Here is a 23,609-nt window from a genome sequence, read left to right as displayed (position 1 = left end):
CCAATTTTATAAAATGTAATTCCTACTCACAAGTGAAAATTACAATTCCATCCATGACTTCATGATTCTCTTTTTGCGAAAGATAAATATAACCTTCACTGAATAATACATTCCGAAAACACAAAAATTGGTCGTCGGCTTGGCCATCACTGACAACTATAATAATAATAATAATAATAATAATAAATATCATTATTATTTTTAAAAATAACAACAACAATTACAATAATAAAAAATTACATAATAATAATAATAATAGTTGTACAAAACACACGCACAAATATTTACTGCTAATTATGGGAAGAGGATGCAACTTTCAATCTGTAATTTTTTCTCCCAATATTCCAAAAATCAAAATGTATAGTATTTTATCTATTGCTGTGGTTAATTTTTTGTGTACTTCTATCTGTAGCCAATTAGATGAACATAAATTGTTGAAAGAGAGAATTTCAATTGCCCAATTTCTTCCGTTATTGGTACTATGCAGCATCCCTGACTCTAATTTCATACCATTTTCTTATTAATTGCAACATGTTCTCATCCATAAAATATAAGAAAATAAAAGTGAGATGTATCCTAAGTGTATGATTTGCAGTAGCACACCACAATGACAAGGCAGAAAGGCAAAAAGAGAGGCTCAGGAAAAGGTACTTATCCCAAGACTATCAGGTTCGAAGCTTGGAGGTTTATTTTCAGCTGCTAATGGCGCTGTTTGAATAGCAGAGAAGCCAGACCTACTCTCCAATACTGAGATCCAAATGTCAAAGAGGGCTCGGGTTTTTTCGGGACAAGTGCTGCCAGTCCTTGCCGCATGCTGTGACTGAATGATCCCTCTAGCTTGACATTTGCATCTGATGACCTGAAATATATGGAAATTAACACATTACATCAAAAGGAATAGAATTACCGCTGAAGCATTTCCAGTCTTATCTTTATCTTTATATTTGTAGTCAGTGTATTGTCTTTGTCAGTCAGATTTTGCTTTATTATTTTCAGCTTTATGTATAATGTCCTTGTCATTTAGCTTTAACTTTATTAAAAGGTGTGTAAAAAAAAAAGGGATTATGTCGGAAACATATTTCAAGATGTCATAGCATATTCCCTCGCTTGTACGAACAGCATCACTAAGCCTATCATCCTCCACGATCCAGTCTACACAACTATAAAGAATGGCGATATTCATTTCTCCTTCCCAAAAGATCAGGAATCCATTCCAGCTAGTATCAATGCAAACATCTTTCAGAGGCAGTGACTCTTCATCTCAAAAAGAGGCAGATTACCCAAAAGCCAGCCCAAACCCAGAGGGTTGAGTCAACGGCTGTCTCCACTGCTCAGAGGAAGAAAGACAAGCAAAAATTTGAAAAATCAAGTGATCCAAATTGTGAGCCACAAATTGGGGTCCTAGAAAAGGATAATCCTATCTCCAAACTCCTTACTAAAATGGCTAATCAATTACATCCAGAAGAAGCACCAAAATCATCACTTGCCATCATGACAGATGATGATTCTTGTGACGAAGAGATCCAATTTCCAAAGCCTACAATGATGACCAAGCCATCCACCTACAAACAAAATAGATGATGGAGTAGATGACAATATCATTCATCATTGTAATCATCCGTGCATGCAAATGAAGAGAGAAAGAGACAAAAAATACAATCAAATCAAGGTTCAAAAGTTGGTAGTCTAGATGAACCGATTCTCTGGCAAGAGCCACAACAAATGCCACTTAAAATAGTGGAACAAATAAGCTATTGAGTTCAGCATTACCAACGTGTTTACATCTTTTAAATAAACCAATGGTTTATCCTTGTCAAAAGTTTATGCTCTTAACTAAATTCTTGCACATTTAAGAGGAATTACAAGATCAGCTCATCCCCTTTTTTCAGTTGGGAAATGCTAGTTGGTTGAGTGGCAATTATATGGTACTTCTTCATATTGAGAGAGAGAGAGAGAGAGAGAGAGAGAGAGAGAGAGAGAGAGAAGTGATATCCACAACTGCTGAACCCTGAATTAGGCATAGGTGCCACCTATCAAAACCAATCAGGATCTATTACCAATAAACAAACTAATGCACCTACCCAGAGTAAAAAGAGAAAAAAAAAAACTAATTGAGGAGTTAATTTGTATCAAAAGGCCACTAAAGCCTTTGTAAAGCATTTATGTGCTTGCTGAAGCCTGAAGATGAGGCAGAGTACTGCACCACATGCTCAGCAATAAGCCATGTCCAGGGATTTTATGCATTTCAAAATTTGCAAGACCCGCAATCAGATGCGTCATTTATATAGTTGGGAGGTCTATGTGACAAAGCATTCCAAGTTTTAGCTATTATATGCTCAGAGACAAGAAGACTTTTATCTGCTAAAAAACCTTCATTAAGACAGAGCTGTTCTACCAGAGACTAGCTCAAATAGATTTATATGTTGTTTTTTTTTTTTTTCTCAGGGATTGTTGGAATGTGTGAGCATGGATTTATTACTTTTTATGACTTGGACAGGAATGGGGTTCTTGGAGAAGAATATTCTACATTCATCACTTTGGTCCCTACGAATAATTCTTCCATTAAGGTGTCTACCAATTAGCATAGTAAATAGTGGTTTATCAGTGTTCTAAAAGGTTTTTTCAATGTGTGCTGCAGGCCATTTGGAGCCCAAAACGCATCAAGAATCAAGAATCTTTTCAAAAGGCGCAAGTTCAGAAAGGCACACCTTTGTTACTGTTAGGCGCACACCCAAGAGAAAAAAGTGCACTTTTGGCGCCTTACCAGAGAAGGTGTACACATACTGAAACACATATTTCTATGTTTTCTTATCAGAGATAGATGCAAAAGTGGACTAGGGCCCAAAGGGACTTCATTCATTCATACCACAGCAGCAAGAGAAGAGACAAGCTGCCAGCTTCTCTCATCTCTCTCACCTTTGACATTAACTCATCATACCCACCTTCTTCATTCTTCGATTTGTAGTTGCATGCTAGCAGCTTCTTCAACAACCTCTCTTTACCTCCTCTCCCTCTGATGGCTTCTCTGATTGACTGATCCTCTCCCAACAGTATCTGTTCTAAAGAATTCCTTTGTATTTGATTCTCTCCAGGAATCAGTCTGTGAGAAGTGCAAGAGAGAGTAGAGAGAAAGGCTGAACTGTTGGACTTTGGGTCATGAGGAATTTCATTGGACACCATAGACTCTCTCAAGCAATGTGCTTTATTCTTATTGGCAGGAAGATAACCCATTAGTACTGTTATTTCCTCAGCAAGGGACGTGGCTGTGGTTTTGCAATCTGTGGTCAAATACAGCTGGAGTTATATGAAATTGAAATCTTGGAATTTTATTTAAATGGTTAAATAATTTATTTAATAAAATTTTATTATTTATAAAAATATTATATTTATTCTCATACATTCTAAAATAAAAATTAAATTCCTAAAGGCTTCTACCTTCTCTCATCCACAGTAAAACGCCTCACATTACGCCTTTGCCTTTCAAAATACTGATGGGTATAAGATTATCGCTAAGGTTCTTGCAGACAGATTGAGTCCATCATTATGTGATACTATTTCCTAAGCTCAGAGTGCTGTTTTGTTGGGGTAGACACATTTTGGATTCTATTTGAGAATCTAAGGTGGGGGTGGAGGACAATAACAGTACATTTTCCATAGGAAATGGCTGGGATTCTCTTCAAGCAGAACTCCGAAAAGGCTGAACGTGTTGTTGGGACTTTTGAATAAGGTTCTGATTAAGAAGTGTTTTGGTAAGATGTGGTGGCCTTGGATGTGCGGGTGTCCATATAATGCATCATTCTCGGTGACTGACTATTAATGAGGAATCTAAGTCATGGTTTAGTTCTTTGAGTGGTGCTAGGCAAGGGAATACATTATCTCCTTTCTTGTTCATTCTTGTTGTGGATGCTTTGGATAGAATGACAGATGGGGGCAGTGAGAAGGGGGTTTGTGACAGGTATTGGGGTGGGGAACTTGGGGAATTGGGGCGTTGAAAGGGTGAGGGATAGAGTTGCATTTTCAGTTTGCCAATGATACTGTTATGTTCTTAGATGATCATAGAGAGTCATTTTTTAATATCCTTCCTATTATTCAGACTTTTGAGAAAATTTCTGGGTTAAGAATTAGTTTGGAGAGACGTCAGATTGGAGCTAATGGGGGGCTATTAATCTTAGTCCTGATAAGGTGTCAAACCTGCCCAATCACTATCAGTGTATCCCACAAGCTTGTTCTTTTTTTCCTTGACATACCTGATGCTGAATTTCCTAGTTCCTTGAAGATAACGTAAAAAAATTTTTGCGGCTGCATAGTGTAGCTTGCTGGTTGATGTATAAATCTTGAAATTTAGCTGACCGGGTGAACAATATCTGGCCTTGTGTTGGTTAAATATATGAAGGAACCAACCAAACTTTGATATGTTTTTTCATCGACCTTCCGCGTACAATCATTCAACTGTAGCTTCTTGTTCATGACCATTGGCGTAGAAATTGGGTTGCAATTATTCACTTGGAATTTTTTTCAATAAATCTTTGAGAAATTTTTCTTAAGAAATAAATCACGCCTTTTGATTGTCAGACTTGAATTCCAAGAAAATATTTCATGAGGCCCAAATCTGTCATCTCGTACTCTTTCATCACGGCTTCTTCGAATTCTTCTACCATTGCTAGATTTGTGCATGTGTAGATTAAATCATCAACATATAAACAAACAAGGAGAAAATTTTTCGTATCTTCTTTTTTCATGCAAAGTGAATGTCTATTCAAACTTCTTTGGAACCCGTTTGGGTGAAAGTAGGAATTGATCTTGCTATTCCAAGCTCACGGAGCTTGCTTTAATCTGTATACAGCTTTTCATAGCCTCTACGCTTTGTCTTCTCGACAAGGTACATAATAACCCTCAGATTGCTCCACATAAACTTCTTCCAATTCTCTATTAAGAAATGCTGATTTGACATCAAGTTGAAAGATTGGTAACTCTCGTTGAGCTGCTAAGGCAAAAATTGTTCGTATCATCTCCATATGAGCTACTAGTGTAAAAGTTTCATTGAAGTTGATTCCAGGCTGCTGTGAATAGCCTTTTGAAACTAGATAGGCCTTGTGCTTGTGTATTGAGCGCTTAAGCCATCTTCTTTATACTTGGTCTTGTAGACCCATTTAGCTCGATTACTTCTTTGCCTTCGAGTAGATCTACAAGCTCCTATCTGTTGTTCTTCTCAATTGTTGCAATTTTTTCATCCATGGCTTTTATCCAAATTTCTTTCTTTGCTGCTTCATCAAAGAACCGTGGCTCACATGCAAAAAATGCAACATTACAAATGTACCCTTCTCGATGGAGTCTCTGACTGAATAAATCTGCCTTGAGGTGCTTGGTTTGTGAGCTTGAAGTTCCTGGTGAACTGGGAGACTCAGATGGAATTGGACTTGCTTCTGGGTTGCTTCTTGATTGTTGAATGTTGAGGATGGGCTAGGTATATTCAATACTATTATTCTTTGGGTAGAACTTTCTTCCTAGCTCTATGATGTCATTTTGTCAAAGATAACATCTCGGGAGATTATAAGATCATTAGTCTTTGGGGTTAGTAAATGAAATCCTTTAGATTCATTACTACACCTCGGGGTGTAGTTGGTTCATGATGGTTCGATATCGGCTAAACTGAAAACCAAACTGAACCTTGTAGTTTTTAATCATGGCGAACCAAAATAGAAACCAAACCAAAGTTATTATCCCTTGGAGAACTAAAGATTGGGTGGTTTGGTTCCAGTTTTTCCAGTTTTTAACCAATTTTTTTAATGTTCAATAATTTTTATATTAATTCATTTTTAGAGTAAGAATATTTTCCAATTGAGAATCAAGTATAATTTGTCAAAATAACTTAATCATGCTCAAGTTCATATTTTAATACTCAAATCTTGATTAGATAATCCTGGATAAATGAAATGTAACAAGAATCATATACTCAACTTGCAAGGTTGCGGCAAGTTAGAGACTTGGAGTCGTGGGAAGTGGGGAGGCGCCGAGGGCTTGCTATCCGACAACGAGGGTTGCAAGCTTGCCAGCCTGGGGCAGGTTGGAGGCTGGGAGTTGGAGTTGCTGCGAGTGGGGACTAGGGAGGCAGAGCCACAGAGGGAGGGCCGGCTGCTGGGTGCTGGCAGTTGGCGGTCCGAAGCAGAAAAGAGGAAAACCGTAAATCAATTGAGAATTTGAGATTTGAGAAGTCGGCCCAAACCCTACTTTTTCAAAATTTCAAGTGAGTAAGCATATTCAAGGGTGGTGCGCCGCACCCTACTATATCTATAATTAGGATAATGGACCAATCATATTTTAACACATAAATTTATTAATTTATATATAATTTATATTTAAATCAATTTTTTGATTTTACAATTCGTTTATATTTACGAAACCAAAACAAAACCGAATCGAAAATTTTCATTTCCTAGAACCAAATACCAAAAAACCAAACTGCTTGTGATTTCTGTCCAATTTTGATGCACTTCTCGATTTTTCGGTAATTTTTATACACCCCTAACTATACCTAAGGAAGTTGTCCTTCTCTCCTTTTTCATCAAACTTTTCCGGTTGCTGAGAAGGTATATGTGAGTAAGCTATGCAGCCAAAAATATTCAAAATATTTACCTATGACTTATGCCTGTGCCATGCTTTATATGGAGTCCTGTTCTGAACCACCTTTGTTGGAGAACGATTCAGGATATCAACAGCAGTATCAATTGCTTCTACCCAAAAACTATTTGGAAGTTCTTTACCTCTCAACATGCTTCAAGCCATTTCGACAACTGTGCAATTCTTTCATTCGGCTACAGCATTTTTTATGGAGTATATTGCAATGTAAGCCCCCTTTTCATGCCCTCCTTTATGCAGTAATCATTAGATGTTGTTGATAGAAACTATCCACTGCAGTCTGTTCTCCAGATCTTTAATTTTCTACCACTTTGCTTTTTCTGCAAATGCTTTAAACTGAGGAAAAGTGGAGAAGGCTTCTGACTTTTGCTTCAAAAAAATACCCATACCATTCAGGTATAATCATCAAAAAATAGAATAAAGTATCTATTGTTGTTAAGAGATGGAGTCCTTGTGGGTCCACAAATATCAGCATGGACTAATTCTAATGGAGCTCTAGCTCTCTAAGATGTCTTCGGGATGTTAACCAGTGCATTTTTACATAGATGCAGTCTTCACAAAATTTTGTCTTGCTTAGGACTGTCGGGCAATCCAACTACCATATGTTTATCCTGCAAAGATTTTAGGCCCTTGAAATTTAACTCCTATCTCAAGTGCCATAAATATGAATCATCGTTCCTGAGACTTTGCAAGGCAATTTTCTCATCCTCAGGCATAAATAAAGGAAAAACTTTATTCTTGTTCATTTCTACTCTAGCCACGGTGAGATTTTCTTCTAATCAAGTGATGATGCATTCTCCATTGTCAAAATGGAGCTTATATCCAATTAGTAGTAGTTGCCCAACATACATTTTTAGTCAGGTTAGGGATGTAAAGCACACCAGTTATAAGTTTATAGTTACCTCCCTTTATGTGGACTATAATTGCTCCTTTTTTGGCAATTTTATGCAACTTGCCATCTTCAAGTTTTACTTCAAAAGAGAATTTGTCATCGAGCTTCACAAATAAATCTTTGTTGCCTGTTATATGATTGCTACATGCACTATCCACGTACCAAATATTCTCAAACTCTTGTTGGGCATTCATGCAGTAATTAAATATCTGCCTTGCTTCTTTTTCTTCATTTTCTTCAAAGTAATTGGCTTCTTTATTTTCTCATTGGTCTTTGTACCAACAATCATTTTGAGAATGATTTGGATTTTTACATTTCCACACCGAAATCTACAAACTTTTGTCTCGAGCTCATGTTTTTTGCAGATTCAACACTGAGTCAAAATTGCTCCTTGTTATGTCTTGAGCTAGAAAAGTTTTGATTTTACCACATCCTCTTCCACATAGATTTCTTTGAGATGAACTAGCTCCTTTATTATTTTGCTCTCTAATGTTTATTTTTGAATGAAAAGCTTGCTTTAACTTTTGTTTTGAAAATCTACTCATCCTTTTTTCATGGGCTTCCATGCCCTAGGAGGTTATCTGGGGTGAGCTTTGATAAATCTTTTGATTCTTCCATTGAAGCAACTACATGCTCAAATTTAGCAAGTAAGCTTCTCAAAATTTTTTCAACAATTTTCTTATCCTCTATTGTATCTCCATAAGCTTTAATTTGATTATTAATTCCAATTGCTTATTGGACGCCTTCTTTTTCTTTCATGGATAAATTATCAAAATCTGGTCATGAGTTTTGGAGCTTTATGTAGATTACCTTGTCATAGCCTCCAAATTGTTTTCTTAAAATTTCTCATACATCTCTAGATGATTTGCACCTATAATTCTAGGAAGGATAGATTTAATTACTCCCTAGTGCATTAAGGACAAGGCCTTTTGCATCCTCTCATCTTATTCTCTTTATTGTCCTTCTGCTTTGTCCAAGACCTTGTTGCTTTAATTTCTGGACTCAATGTTTCTTCATATCCCTCTTCAATGATATCCCAAAGATCCTCGGAAACAACAATGTCTTCAAAAGAGTGTTTCATAAATTGTAATTTTCTCCAACAAAGATTGGAACTCCTTGTTGGGAATAGTTGAAAGGGAGATTGCTGCTTCTAATTGAGGCCATTTCTCGGCTGATTTGTGAGTGGGATGTGGAAGGAAAAAAAATAAGATGAAGGGGCTAGCTCTAATACCAAGAAGTGTCGGGTGCTATGGGAAATAATGGAAGCAACTGATTTGTTAAAGCACAAAGGAGAAATATATGCAATGTGATGAAGGAAACTATTGTAGAAATATAAGGAAGGGAGCTGATGTTTTTATTTTAAGGTGGAGATACTTATTACATACATGCTTGGAGTGTACAAGAGAGAAGGGGGAGGAGCTCTTTTGTAAAACCCATAGCCGACTTGCATTAAATGCTGTCAGCTTCTATCATGCCTGGAGCATGCATGCCTCAACTCTTAAGGCATCTACACACTTCCACACTCTTCACTTTCCACAAAATTCTACAGCTTCCCCTTTTTTGTTTTTCATTTACATTATTAAAATTACATATTACTTTTTAACATAGTTAGCTACTAATACATATAGGATTGTACATCAAAATTATTGAATCATGCTCATGATTCTTCTTGTGCCAATTTAATACATAACTAAACTTTGATTTTAATATTTTATAAATTGAAAACATGATCATAAACATATGGTACAAAGAGTTAAATCTATAGCATGACCGACAAGCGCAAGATACAAAGAGTAATATTGTTTTTATAACAAATTGAATTTCATATAAAAACTTAAATTTTAACTTACTAATAAAAAAAATTAAAATAAATTCTCATATATTGAAATTTTAACATGCAGGACACATGCATTTTTCTTCTTCTTCTTTTTCTCTTTTTTTTTTTTTTTCTTTTAAATGCAATACAACTCCGGCTGTGACGCACTCATGTCCTAATATTTTTCACACATAATCAATCCCAAGCCAAAGGAGGAGGCTTGCATTAGGTAGCCAACAACCATTGTAAAACTTGTCAAATCTTTGTGACATGAATCCTAACCAATTATTCAATGAGGTGTCCCCTACAAGTGATGCATTGCACTTATACCGCCCAGGTGTGATGAAAAATGGGTGAGCGTGGGTTAGCTTGTTGCTTGGTGCCCGAGCACAGTTTCAAATATGCAAGCGTTGCTACATTATTCTAGATGTGGGAAGGCAAAGAAGTTAGTGCAAGAGACTACGGTAAGATTAGCAGCTTGGAATATAGGAATACTAACAGGTAAAAATCATGGAGATAGTGAACACAATAAGTTAAGTAGGTAAGGGGAGAAAGCTAAAGAAATTGAAAAATTAGGATTCAAACTTTGATACACTAGAATAGGAAAAACATCAAAATCGGGTAGGAACCATTGTAGACAAAAACTTAAAAGATAGTGTCATAGACTTGTAGATGTCAAAGGAGTAGAGGATAGAATCATAAAAATGAAGATGGTCTTAGGCCAAGAGATAATAAATGTCATTACTCAAATAAGTCTACAAGAAAACCTTAAAAGACAATCTTGGGAAGATAAGAATAGTATAGTACAAAGGATATCAGGTACTAAGAAAATATTCATAGAAGCTTATTTGAATGGACACATTAGAAAAGATAATAAAAATTATGAAAAGATACAAGGAGGACATGGATGGAGATAAATCAAGTATGGGACATGATCTTAGAAGTTTCCATGACGTATGATCTTTTACAATGAATACTTGCTTTAGGAAGAGAGACGATGAAGATTCTCAGATGGTAAAGAAAGTTAATGGTGGGATCAAAATGTCCAAAAATCCATAAAGGCAAAACGAATTTGGCATAAGACATGGCAAAAATGTAGAAACATAGAAAACTTTGAAAAATATAGAGTCGAGAAAAGATGCAAAAAAAGGTAAGTAGTGAAGCTAAACATAGGTCATATAATAATTTATATGCTAGATTACATACAAAATAAGGGGAAGGAGACATTTGAATTAGCTAGCTAGAGACAGGAAGAGCAAGGACTTAGGTAATGTAAAATGTATAAAAAGTGAGGATAATACTATCTTGGTTAAGGAACATTAGCTAAAAGAAAGAGGGCGAAGTAACTTTAGCAAGGTATTTAATGAAAATCAACTAGAAGGCTTAAACTTAGAATTGATAAATGAGGAAAATGCTAAAAATATAAGATTTATTTGCAAAATTAGAGTTAATGAAGTTAAGTTTGCATTAAAAAAGATGAAAAATGGAAAAGCTATAGAACCTTATAACATCCCAATTGAAGTTTGGAAATGCCTAGGTGAGGATGGAATTATATGGTTAAATAATTTATCTAACACAATTATAAAAACTAAGAAAATGTGAGACGAATATGTCAACAGAACAGCAAACAGCAAAAGCCTTGCTGTCCACACTTCATTCAGCCTTGCTATCCACACTTCTTTCCTTATTTCTCCATTCATTATTTTGTACGGTTAGCATATATTTTTGACAGATTATAGTTTACATGTATAGGGCTTGACAGATTATAGTTTACATGTATAGGGCTTGAATCATGCTAGAACTTATTTGCTTTCCATGTATAGCATTCTTGTAAAGTCTATATATAATACACAGAACTCAAGGCCAAACCATTCGGCCATTCACACAATATTTTGACATGGTATCAGAGCCAGCCGACGGCTAATTTTTTTTCCCATCGAATTTTTTGTCTTCTTGGTTTCGGAGGTGTCTCTCATTTCTGTGGCAGCCATGGGTCTATTCTCTTCTGGAATTTTTTGGTTCTCTGTCTTTTGGTATTTCTGTGACCAAGTGGCTGTCGGAACAGCTTTCTGTTGCTGTTATGGTGCTTCTCTGTCCTTGTGATTCTTAGCACAGCAGGTTTCTTGGTTCGCAATTTATTTTTAGTGAAGGCAGGTTGATTGGAACAGCTTTTTGTTGCTGTTTCTAGTGCTTCTTTGTCCTTGTGATTCTCGGCACAGTAGGTTTCTTGGTTCACAATTTATTTTTAGTGCAGGCAGGTTGATCTTGGGTTTCTTTGTACCTGCGTTGATCTATTTTTGGGCTTCTCGATTTTCTTTTAGTATTTTTCTTTCGACAGAGTCTGTTTTTTTTGGGTGTCTCGATTTTTTCCTTTATTTAGCATGGACTCCATACCTGTGTGTGCCAAGTTTACGGACAACAATTATTCCACGTGGGCTTTTCAATTTGACTTTTCCTTAAAGGAAAAGATCTTTGGGGTCATATTGATGGCACGGATTGTGCACCCAATCCTGATAAATCCAAGGATTCAGCGGCTTGTCCTTCATGGGCTGTGCTTGATGCCTGGATTATGTCTTGGCTTCTTGACTCGGTTGAGCCACATATTGTCCCCAACTTGCGGCCTTATCGCCCCGCTCAATCCATGTGGACTTACTTAAAAATAGTACATCATTAAGATAACGAAGCCCATCATTTTCAGTTAGAACATGCGATTGCCATATTTCAACATGACACTAGTTCCATCCAAGACTATTATTCGGCGTTTCTAACTCTTTGAATGAATATTCTAATCTGGTTACCGTGGATGTTCTTGTTGCCTCTCTTACCATTATTCAACGTCTTCATGAGACTAGTCGTCGTGATCAGTTTCTTATAAAACTCCGCCTCGAGTATGAATCTATTCACTCTTCTCTATTGAATCGCTCTCCTGTTCCTTCTCTTGATGTTTTGTTTTGGTGAGTTACTTCGTGAAGAACAACGGCTTAGTACTCAAGTTACTTTGGCACAATCTCATGGTAGTTTAGGGTCTGTCCTTGTGGCTTATGCTGCTCAACGAAAAGGAACACCTGCACATTCTAGCACCTTGCAGTGCTTTTGTTGAAAAGAATTTTGGCATATCACTGCTAATTGTTCTAAGAAATACTGCTCTTATTGCAAGAAGAAGGGTCACATTATCAAAGACTGTCGTATCCACCCTCAGAATCGTCAAGCATTTCAGACTTCTATTATTGTACCCCCCCCCCCCCAAATAGTGACTTTTGCAGCCCTAGCTCTTCTTTAGGTGACTTCTCTGTTCCTACGCCTCCTACAGCGAATTGCTGCACACTTGAAATAGTGCAATAGACGCTAATTTCGGCATTATAAGCAATGGGCTCCAAGGTAATAATTTTACTAAACTCTAGTACGTGGAGTCATGGACTCGGGTGCCTCTAATCACATGACGAATAATCCCACTACTCTATGTCATGTTCGGCCCTACGCTGGTTAATTTGCTATTCAGGCTGCTAATGGCAGTTCTTTGCCAATAGCTACTATCGGTGATGCCTCTTCTAAGTTCACTGATGTGTTTGTTGCTCCTCAGCTTTCCACAAATCTTATTTTTGTTGGTCAATTAGTTGATAACAATTGTGCTGTTAATTTTTCTGGTGATGGTTGTGTTGTGCAGGACCAGGTAACAGGGGAGCCGATCGCAAAGGGACCTAAAGTTGGGCGCTTGTTTCCACTACTTTTGCCTATTCCAGCACTTTCTCTAGTTTCTTCTATTAAGTCTTTTGCTTGTAATAATGTTTCAGATCTTAGTATGGTGTGGCATCATCATTTGCGCCATCCCAATACTCAGATCTTATCTCATGAATTGAACTCTGGTTCACTTGATAATAAAGAGCATTCTTCTTTATCTCTTGAGTGTGCTTCTTGCAAACTTGGTAAAAGCAAAACTTTTCCCTTCCCTTTGCATGCTAGTAGAGCTTCTTAATACTTTGATCTAATCCATAGTGATGCTTGGGGACCTTCCCCGATTAGTTCACATGAAAAATTTAAATACTATGTGACTTTCATTAATGATCATAGCAGATTTACTTGGGTCTACTTTCTTCACTCTAAATCTGAGGTTTTTCATACTTTCATTGAGTTTTTAGCGTATGTTGACAATCAACTTTCTGCTTCTATTAAGACATTACGCACAGATTCCGGTGGTGAATATTTGTCTACTGAGTTTCAGGCATTTTTGGCCTCTAAAGGTATTATTCATCAACGTTCATGTCACACTACTCCCTAACAGAATGGAGTAGCCGAACGCAAAAATCATCATCTCCTAGATGTGGTACGTACTCTCTTGCTGAAATCCTCTGTTCCATCCATGTTCTGGGTTGAGGCTCTAAAAACCACTACTTACTTGATTAATCATTTACCTTCTCAAGTCCTACTCATGGAGTCTCCCTATTTCTGCTTATTTTCTAAGCAACTTAGTTACAATAACCTCCGTACCTTCCGGTGGCTCATCCGATATCTGATTCTACCACGCTTTAGATTCAGTTAGTAGCAGCACCTTCAGAGCCTTTGGTACGTCGCTCTCCTCGAGTGTCTGTACCCCCGGAAAGGTATGGGTTTCCCTCTTCCAGTTCTAGCAATTCTGTTTCAGCTCTTACTGCTGCATTGTCCAATTTAGATATTCTTACATCCTACTCACATGCTGCCAAGCATGATTGTTGACGACAAGCTATGCAGGAAGAAATTGCCACTCTAGAGGCCAATCACACCAAGGACATTGAGCCTTGTCCTCCCACCATTGTTCCTCTGGGTTGCAAATGGGTTTACTCAGTCAAGGTATCTGATGGAAGTTTGGATCATTACAAAGCTCGCCTTGTTGCACTTGGGAACAATCGAGAATATGGTGTCAATTATGAAGAGACCTCTGCTCTTGTGGCTAAGATGACTATTGTTCTTACGATTCTGGCTATTGCTACTTCCAGTGATTGGCCACTACATCAAATGGATGTCAAGAATGTTTTTCTTCACAAGAATCTTAAAGAGTGCATTCATATGAAACCACCCCCGAGCTTGTTTCCCTTTCCGACTTCACATATATGTGAGCTTCATCGCTTTCTTTATGGTCTCAAACAAGCTCCAAGGGCCTGGTTTAATAAATTCCGCACCACTTTATTACAATTTTCATTCAAGCAGAGCAAGTATGAAACTTCATTGTTTCTTTAGAAACTAGAAATGGGTATTGTTGTTCTTTTTTTTTTATGTTGATGATATTGTGATCACTGGTTCCAATTCTGTTTTACTTGCTCAGCTCAAGATTCATTTCTCAGAGTCTTTTCATGTGAAAGATCTTGGGTCTCTCACATATTTTCTTGGTCATGAGGTGCATCGTAGTCCCTCTGGTATTTCACTCAATCAACATAAGTATGCTAGTAACTTGGTGGCTACAGCTGGCCTTCAGGAGGGTACTCCTGTTGATACTCCCATGGAATTAAATGTCAAGCTTTGCAAGAGGAGGGTGACTTACTTGCTAATCCCAGTTTATACCGAAAGTTGGTGGGTAGCCTTGTTTATCTCACCATTACTAGACCGGACATTTCTTTCGCTATACAGCAAGTCATCTAGTTTCTTCAGACTCCTCGTCATCTTCATTTGGCTGCTATCCTAGGATCATACACTATGTTCAGGGCACTTTTGCCCGTGGTTTATTCTTCCCTGCATTGATGGGGATCAACATGCACCTTGAGTATCTTTCGTGGATATTGTGACACATGGACGACCACCTGAAGTCCACCATTGATGTGAACTTTATTTGCAGCAATTGAAGCTTCTCTTAGAAGCTAGCTTGAAAAGAGGATGACAGCTTGCAAGTCAAAGAGTCTTGTGTTTTCAAGAAGCATTTATTTCATTTTAAGTTCCTAGACTCCACTATCATAATTATTCTAATTCCTAGGCACCTATTTCCTATGACAAACTATTTCCTAGGAACCTCATTACCTATGTTTTAAATGTTTAATTTTACTTTTGTATTTTCTTTAATCTTTTAAGAAGCCATGTGCAGGTCATGTGCATGTAAGGCTATAAACATGCCATCACTTGTATTGTAAAAGGCATCTTGCATTATCAATTAAAAAAAAAAAAAAACTTTTGCTTGAACTTGTGAATCTTGTTTCTCTCCTTGTGAGTAAGTAGTGTGAGGCTACGTTCCATCTCCCCAAAGATTGGGTGGTGAGAGACCACGACAACAATGTCATCATCAACACTACACACCCACACCTCTTTCATAGCTCACAGCCACAACCACCTCAAGCTTCATTCTTGTCTCAAGATTCCTAAGGATCAACAAGCTTGTTCGTGGTGCAATCAAGTACTCGTGTGCCTTGGTGTTTGACATTTTGAACCTTTTGGTAAGCTCATTTCAATTCCTTGTTTGTGACCATCTAAAACAGCACTTAAAAGTACTTTTTACCTTGTAAGCCTTGAAACTCTACCCAAAGCCTTGATTGAAAAACCTTGTTCATTTTCTTTGAATCTTCCTAGATTTTCAACTTGAACATGCTTGCTAACATGTTTAGGGATATTTGATTTGTACGCTAGGACTTGTGATCTAAGACTTGTACTATAACATCTTTTGAAGTGAACTTGATTATTTGAATGAAATGATCAAATAAGGGCTTTGAACCAAATCATATATGTTTTCAAAATCTCAACAACTTGTGATCATTGGAATATGTTTGTGATGTTCATGCTTGGTTAATTCAATTATTCTCATAGATTATGATATTGGGTGTGTGCTACAAAAAGGGCCAACCGTAGGACTAGAGCTACTTAGAACCATCCTACATCATGCAAGCAATTCTACTCGTCTTGCTGCTTATAGCGATGCTGATTGGGCTAGTTGTGCAGATACACGTCACTCCATCACTGGTTGGTGTGTGTTCTTAGGTGATGCATTGATCTCTTGGAAGAGTAAGAAGCAAGATAGAGTTTCTAAATCATCGACGGAATCTGAATACCAAGCGATGTCTCTTGCTTGTTCTAAAATTATTTGGCCTTGAGGTTTGCTTGCTAAGCTAGATTTTTCTGAGACTGATCCTACACCTCTACATGCCGATAATACGAGTGCTATCCAAATCACAGTCAATCCTGTCTATCATGAGCGCACGAAGCACTTTGAAGTCGATTATCACTCTATCCGTGAAGCATTTGAAGCTTGTGTTATCACTCTTCCGCATATTTCCACTGAATTACAAATTGTTGATATCTTCACCAAGGCTCTCACTCGTCATCAATATTGCTTCCGAAGTAGCAAATTGATGCTTGTTGATCAACCAGCATCAATTTGAGGGGGGCTGTCAATGAAACAGCAAACAGCAAAAGCCTTGCTGTCCACACTTCTTTCCTTATTTCAGTCCACAATTATTTCCTTATTTCTCTATTCATTATTCTGTACAGTTAGCATATATTTTTGACAAATTATAGTTTACATGTATAAGGCTTGACAGATTATAGTTTACATGTATAGGGCTAGAATCATGCTGGAACTTATTTGCTTTCCATGTGTAGCATTCTTGTAAAGTCTATATATAATATACAGAACTCAAGGTCAAACCATTTGGCCATTCACACAATATTGTGACATAATAAAGGAAAAAGAACTTTAATACCTATATACAAAAATAAAGATATTAAAAATTGCAAGAACTATTGTGGAATTAAACTTATGAGTAAGGGAAATTGGACAAAATTAATGTTCAAAATGAGGGTCTCCAAGAATCGATTTGATTTTATACCTGGGAGATCTACTACAGAAGCTATATATCTTTTAAGAAGATTAAGGAAAAAGTTTAGGGAAAAGAAGATGGGCTTGCATATTGTTTTTACTAACTTAGAGAAAGCACATGATAGGATACCTAGCAAAGTTCTATGGTAGGTTTTAGAAAAAAAAAAAAAAAAAGGGTGTATGTAGTAGGTGTATTTATGTCATTAAGGATATGAATTATGGAGTAACGGATAGTTTAGGACTAAGAGTGGAGAGTCTAGGAAATCTCCAATCACAATAGGTGTGCATCAAGTACTTGCTTTGAGCCCTTAGCTTTTTGCACTAGTGATAGACAAACCTACTAGAAGTGTACAAAATAAGGTTCTACCGAATACGTTGTTTTTAGAACATGTTGTCATAATTGATGAAACTAGGGGCAGAGTAGAATTGAAGTTAGAATTTTTATTTTTTATTTTTTATTTTTTTTGTTTTTGATAAGCGAAGAAATTTATTAGATGGGATAAGAATGCACAACAAAATAAAAAAGTGGAAACAAGAGGAAAACCAAGAGCATAAGCAATCCTCCCTTTACAACAGCAACAAAAAATTACATCAGGAGATCATCATAATCTGAAAGCCAAGTAAGCGACACCAACCAATCCCGTTGCAGGTTTTCCAGAGAAACATGATGAAACAACCATTCGCTCACACCCACAAAGAAGCAAGATAAATCACTCTACTCCACAATAAATTATTAGCTATGGCCACTACTTCAAAAATTCTAGAATCTCTCTAACCAAACACACCAACTAACAACCATAATAGTGCAACGCCACAAGGTTTTCATATCCAAGTTAGAATTATAGAGAGAAGCTTTAAAATCCAGAGGTTTCAAGATAAGTAGACAAGTAAGACAAAATATATGATATGTAATTTTGGTCATGGTAAAAGAAATAATAAAGAAAAGATTAAACTTAATGGTCAAGAAATAAATAAACACTAGTAGATTTCAATACCTTGGACCTATCATGCAAGCTGAAGGAGAAATTGAAGATGATGTAATAAATAAAGTTAAGGTAAATTGGGTAAAACGGAGAAGTGTTTTAGATGTGCTAGCTGGTCGTATAATACCTTTAAAATTAAAAGGAAAGTTCTATATGACTGCTGTAAGATCAGCTATGCTATATAGATCAAAACATTGAGCAACTAAGAAACAATAAATCCAACAAGTTTTCAAAATGAGAATGCTAAGCTAGATGAGGGGAATAACATTAAAAGATAAATTAAGGAATTAATACGTTCGCGCTAAGTTAAGCGTAGCTCATTAAGATCAGGGAGGGGCAGTTTAGATAGTTTGGGCATCTGCAATGTAAGCTAAATAGTGCACTAATGAGGAGTGAGCTAGTTACTATGAGGGGCAATTGAAGGAGTAAGGGTACACATAAAAAATAACTTAAAATGAGAAATTGAATAAGGATTTAATAGTGCTGAATTTGTTGGAGGAAATTGCCCTTGATTGTGTAAATTAGCATAAAAGGATTCACATAGCCAACCGCACTTAGTAGAACTACTAGAACTTAAGCCTTGATTTTTTGTTATTACACACACACACACACACACATATATATAGAATAGTGCATCTTATAAAATTAAATAACTACAAAATCTACATAAAAATTTAATTATGTTAAATGTTCTGCCAAAGAAATCATTTAGACAATAATAACCTTTCTAAAAAGTACCTTGCACATCTTTATGACATGACATAATAATTTGATGTTTGTTATACATATCAACACTTTGTTTGACAACTATTCGACACTTCTTGTTTATTAATTGAATGGAAGAATTCATATATTGAGAAGTTCTACAAAATTAAAAAGAAAGAAGAAAATCCAAATACATTCATCGAGTTTACGGAGTGGGAGTCTTGTGTTACTGGGTGTTACATCTGCATCCCATCATTTAGATTGTAATATAAATATTAAAATTTCATATTATCATATATAGTACTTAAAAATAATATTACATAACTTTAATTTGATATGAAAGCTGGGTAAGAACACTGTTTTAGCAAGTATGCCCATAATTATAACGTTTTCACATTGTAGAAATATGCCTATCCATATACATATTTCATTGTTACATAGAAGATATATAAAATTTAAGTGTTTGTTCTTGAACTTATGAACTTAATTACAGCAATGCATTATTAATTTATTTTTTAAAACATTCAAGTATATTTTAAATTGTGTAAAATATTATCCAAAAAAACCTATAATCACATGCAACCCACATGTCATATTTACTAGTTCACCTAAGTGCAGAATAGATGCCTCACCAGCAACTGACACAAGCTTGGTTAGCAAGCCCGGCCAAGCTACTTTACAGAAAGTTAACAACAATATGGTTTTAGTAAAGAAACACTCAACCCCATCACCCCCACCCTGCCAAAAAAAAAAGTCAGAAAAACAAAGGAAGAACCGAACAACAAAGATTTTATGTGGTGGAACCAACATATGTTAAAACGTGCAAAAATTACAAAAGAACTTGGGGGAGTGAGAACGAATAAATTAGAATTCATACATAGTAGGTGGTGGGCCTTCATATGCAAACGTAGATAGCCCTTGTCGTTGCTTGTGCTTTGGATTGGCTGAGCAGAACACATATACTCGCCCACGACGTTTAACCGTCCTACAAAACTCACACATCTTCTTCACTGATGATCGCACCTTCATAACTACTAAAACACCAAAGCAAAGAACCCATTAACCTTGTAGCCAATATTCAATAATAAACCATAGTTGTAGAATCTTGTGATTCACGACCCAAACAATTTGTATCAATTTCACATAAAATTGATTCAAATTTTACTAGAAAATCTAAAAACAACTAAATCATTGCCAAATATTGATTTACACAATTATGAACCTATCATATCTTGACAAATTTGACTAGTTTAAAACCCTAAAAATAACATTATTTTTTTATTTCTTTTATGTTTACGTGATTACCTTCAATTCCTTGTCTACTCAATTTTGTGCTTAAAATGAGTAGAAAATAGAACTTTAGGTCTCATGTTGCATTCACAAAGCCATTCTTCACTCTAGAAGGAGTATAGTGTTTTGACATTGAGAAATGCTCACTAGGTGGTACTCATGTTTAGTTGTGTCACTAAGACTCAAAAGTTAGTTTTTTTAGAAGTTCGTTCAATTATTTTATATTTTTTTAGGCTAATAAGAAAGAATATGCATGAACTACTATTTTTTTAATTGTTGATAACACCAAAAGTTCAATTTTTATTATCTTTTCTTGATCTCTTAACTTAAACAACATAACATTCATTATTTTATTAATATCTCCTAACTCATTCTCTTACTTTTCATTTGTTTAGGGAAATCATACACATGAAATACGATTTTCTTTATTATCAAAATTTAAATGTATTTTATTGTTTTGCTTGTTGTTTGTCATCAATATATGGATGTCGTTTAGATTGATTTTGAAAATTTTACCAAATCTTACTATTCAATTATATTCTCGATTCTCAACTCCCAAAATTGGAATTTTGGTTCACAATTCTAATCTTGATTTGACAATTATGCAATAAACCAATACTAAAAATTTATGGTTCAACTTAGGGGTGTGCAATCGGTCGGTTCCGCCAATTCGGCCAATTAACCGAATTATTTCAATTAACACTATCCCATAACCAAACCGACTGAATTGTTCTATTTAACTAAATTGTACCTGACCGAACCGAATTGTCGAGTAATTTGGTTAACCAAATTTAACCGAATTAAAATAAAATTAATTATGAGAAAAAATTTCATCTAGGTTATTGGTAAGAGCAGGGAAGAACCAAAGAAGAAGAGAACAAGCACTAGACTTTGGGTACAACAAAAGTAAGAAAACGCAAATATAAAAAAATTAAAAAGGAACTAAACTCAAATTCAATGAACATTCAAACAAATATGAACAAAGAACACAAAGAAACCCATTTTAAATAGGGAGACTGATCAACATAAATATAATAATTTGGATGAAATTTTCACTCATACATTTAATCAAACACATTGTGCTCATCTTAGGGTATTGTAAAATTTCAATAAACATAAAAATGCAAAGACTTTTGAGTTTTGAACACAACAGAAAAACAAAAACCCTGAAGGATAGAAGGTCCAAAGGAGTACTACAAGTCTGTGAGAGTGCGAGCTACAAAGTTGGGAAGGCAGAAACCAAAGTCCGAAGGGGGCGACTGGATCTACTGATCTGGAACAAGAGGTTTGAACTCGCCATTGTCGACTGTGTGTGAACTACGAAGTGGGAAGGGAACTGGGATGGGAAGGGAAGGTGAAGCAGAAGGGAACTAGGACTGGGAGTTAGGGAGTGCCAACTGCCGGCGAAGTTGCGACTTGCGACTTGCGACCTAGGAACTTGGGAAGGGAAGAGCCGAAGAAGGATGAGGGTAGGGAAGAGGGAAGAGGGAAGAGGGAAATAGGAAATTGGGATTTAGGAATGGTCGAATCCCGAATGGAACCCTAGCGCCCAACCTAGCTTAAAAATTAAAATCATACAACAACAACAACAAAACCAAGCCTTAGTTCCACTAGGTGGGGTCGGCTATATGAATCTTTTCCGCCAATTTATGCGATCATGGACCATTTCTTTTGATAGATTCAAGGATATTAAATTCTTACTCACTATCTCCTCCCAAGTTATTTTAGGTCTACCCCTACCCCTTCTACTGCCCCCAACAGTAACTAAGTCACTCTTCCTCACAGGTACACTATGTGCCCTACGTTGCAAGTGTCCATACCATCTGAATTGTCTCTTCCTTATCTTATCTTCTATAGGAACTACACCTAACTTACCATGAATATGTTCATTACTTAATTTATCTTTCAATGTTATACCACTCATCTATCTAAGCATTCTCATCTAGACAACTTTTACTTTTTGGATATTATATTTCTTTGTCACCCAACATTCCGATCCATATAGCACAGCTGGTCTTATAATTGTCCTATAAAACTTCCCTTTCAATTTTAAGAGTATTCTACGATCACAGAGCACACTTGAAGCATTTCTTCATTTTACCCAACTTGATTTAACTCTATGCATTATATCATCTTCAATTTCTCCTTCAACTTGCATAATAGATCCAAGGTATCGAAATCTACAAGTACTATTTATTTCTTCATCATCAAGTTTAATTTTGTCTCCAATATTCCTCCCATCATTACTAAAATTATATTTCATATATTCTGTCTTATTTCTAATTATCCTAAAGCCTGTAAATTCCAAAACTTCTCTCCATAATTTAAGATATATAAAATTAAAATCATTAATAATATAATTTAATAATTTATATTTAATTATTAATTAATTAAAAACTTGGGTAATTCGCGAAATACAAATTACCTATAATCGAACCAAAAACCAAATACCCAAAATTACCCCATTCTAAAATCGAAACGAACCAAACCGAACTATAAATTACCTTAACCAACCGACTGAACTCAGTCGGTTAATTTGGCTAAAACCGAATTATGCTCACCCCTAGATCAATTACTGTGGCATTGTTCGTTTCATTAAAGATTTGAGACCTAAGTATATGATGTTCAAAAGGCTCATGCCTCAAAATGTTTCGAGTGACTGGAGCCTTACTAATTGAAACAAAATCCACTAAAACAAAAAAAGCAAAGCAAATAAAGTACAACATACTAAAGTAAATGCAGATTCTTGTTCCTCACTTCCATTCTCTCAGCAACCAAACAAAACCTTAACATTCTCCCTCACGATCTTTACCTAATATATTGGTAATTTTAAATTGAGTGTTGAGAAATGTTACATGGAAACTACAAATCCCCGACGCCGAAAATCAGACGACACGACCACAAGAAACAATTACAGTATACATGAAATCAACAAAAAACCTAAAACCAATCCAGAAAAAGCAAGTTCAAATCACCGATGAATCTCAAAAGGACACTAAAGCGATTTAGTACGGCCAACAAGAGCAGTACCTGCCCTTGGCTGAAGATGAGCAAGCTTCGCCTTTCGAAATCCTTCTTCGCAGCTTGGAACTGTTCTGGTCCTTTCCCGAAGCGGGGCTGCGTTGCATCAACCGACCCGGATCCGATTAGGGGTTTAGGGTTTAAGATGGGCGAGCTGCTTGCTTGAGCGCAAATTGGGCCTTCAACAAGCCCGAGATGAAGCCTAGCATATTTTCAGCCCAAGAGTGTTCACTTGCAAGTCCTAGCTTCTAGCCTTCTACGATGGATCATTTTGTTGGCATTATTGCTTTTCTTTTTTATAAAGTACTAAATTTTAATACTAAAGTTGTACTTGAGTGCATAAATTCAGATCATAAATCATAAACTTAAATTTCTATGAATTTATAGAAAATAAAATATAAATTGAATATACTTTTTTAAAAAACAAATTCACAAATCCGAAAATCATGTTCTCAAAACTATATAAAAAGATAGCTCTAAATTTACAAATCGGGTCCT

The 23,609-nt window shown here is 36.1% G+C and overlaps 1 protein-coding gene across 2 annotated transcripts; it reads right to left on the bottom strand.

Annotated features, from left to right (window-relative positions):
- Positions 1–493: 493 nt before the first annotated feature.
- LOC131157389 (uncharacterized) lies at positions 494–23,384 on the bottom strand. Of its 2 annotated transcripts, none has more exons than XM_058111499.1 (3): positions 23,121–23,384; positions 19,678–19,834; positions 494–859 (listed from the first exon to the last, which is right to left on the bottom strand). In XM_058111499.1, exons 2-3 carry the CDS (start codon positions 19,827–19,829, stop codon positions 700–702), a joined length of 312 nt encoding a protein of 103 aa, XP_057967482.1. In that variant the 5' UTR covers positions 19,830–19,834; positions 23,121–23,384; the 3' UTR covers positions 494–699. The 2 variants fall into 2 exon arrangements, with proteins under 2 accessions (XP_057967482.1, XP_057967481.1); XM_058111498.1 differs by having other exon boundaries at positions 19,678–19,831; positions 23,121–23,311.
- Between the last annotated feature and the right edge of the window lie 225 nt (positions 23,385–23,609).

The sequence above is a fragment of the Malania oleifera genome, chromosome 6, assembly GCF_029873635.1.
Source record: "Malania oleifera isolate guangnan ecotype guangnan chromosome 6, ASM2987363v1, whole genome shotgun sequence".
Lineage (NCBI taxonomy): Eukaryota > Viridiplantae > Streptophyta > Magnoliopsida > Santalales > Ximeniaceae > Malania > Malania oleifera.
Note: the sequence above shows the minus strand (reverse complement) of the source record. Positions and strands in the feature narration are given on the sequence as shown.

Excerpts from the sequence above, each read along its gene's own strand:
- LOC131157389 (XM_058111499.1), bottom strand. The coding sequence starts at position 19,829 with ATGAAGGTGCGATCATCAGTGAAGAAGATGTGTGAGTTTTGTAGGACG. Across the intron at positions 860-19,677 it reads GAAGGCCCACCACCTACTAT|GTCATCAGATGCAAATGTCA; the intron begins GTATGAATTCTA and ends CATATATTTCAG.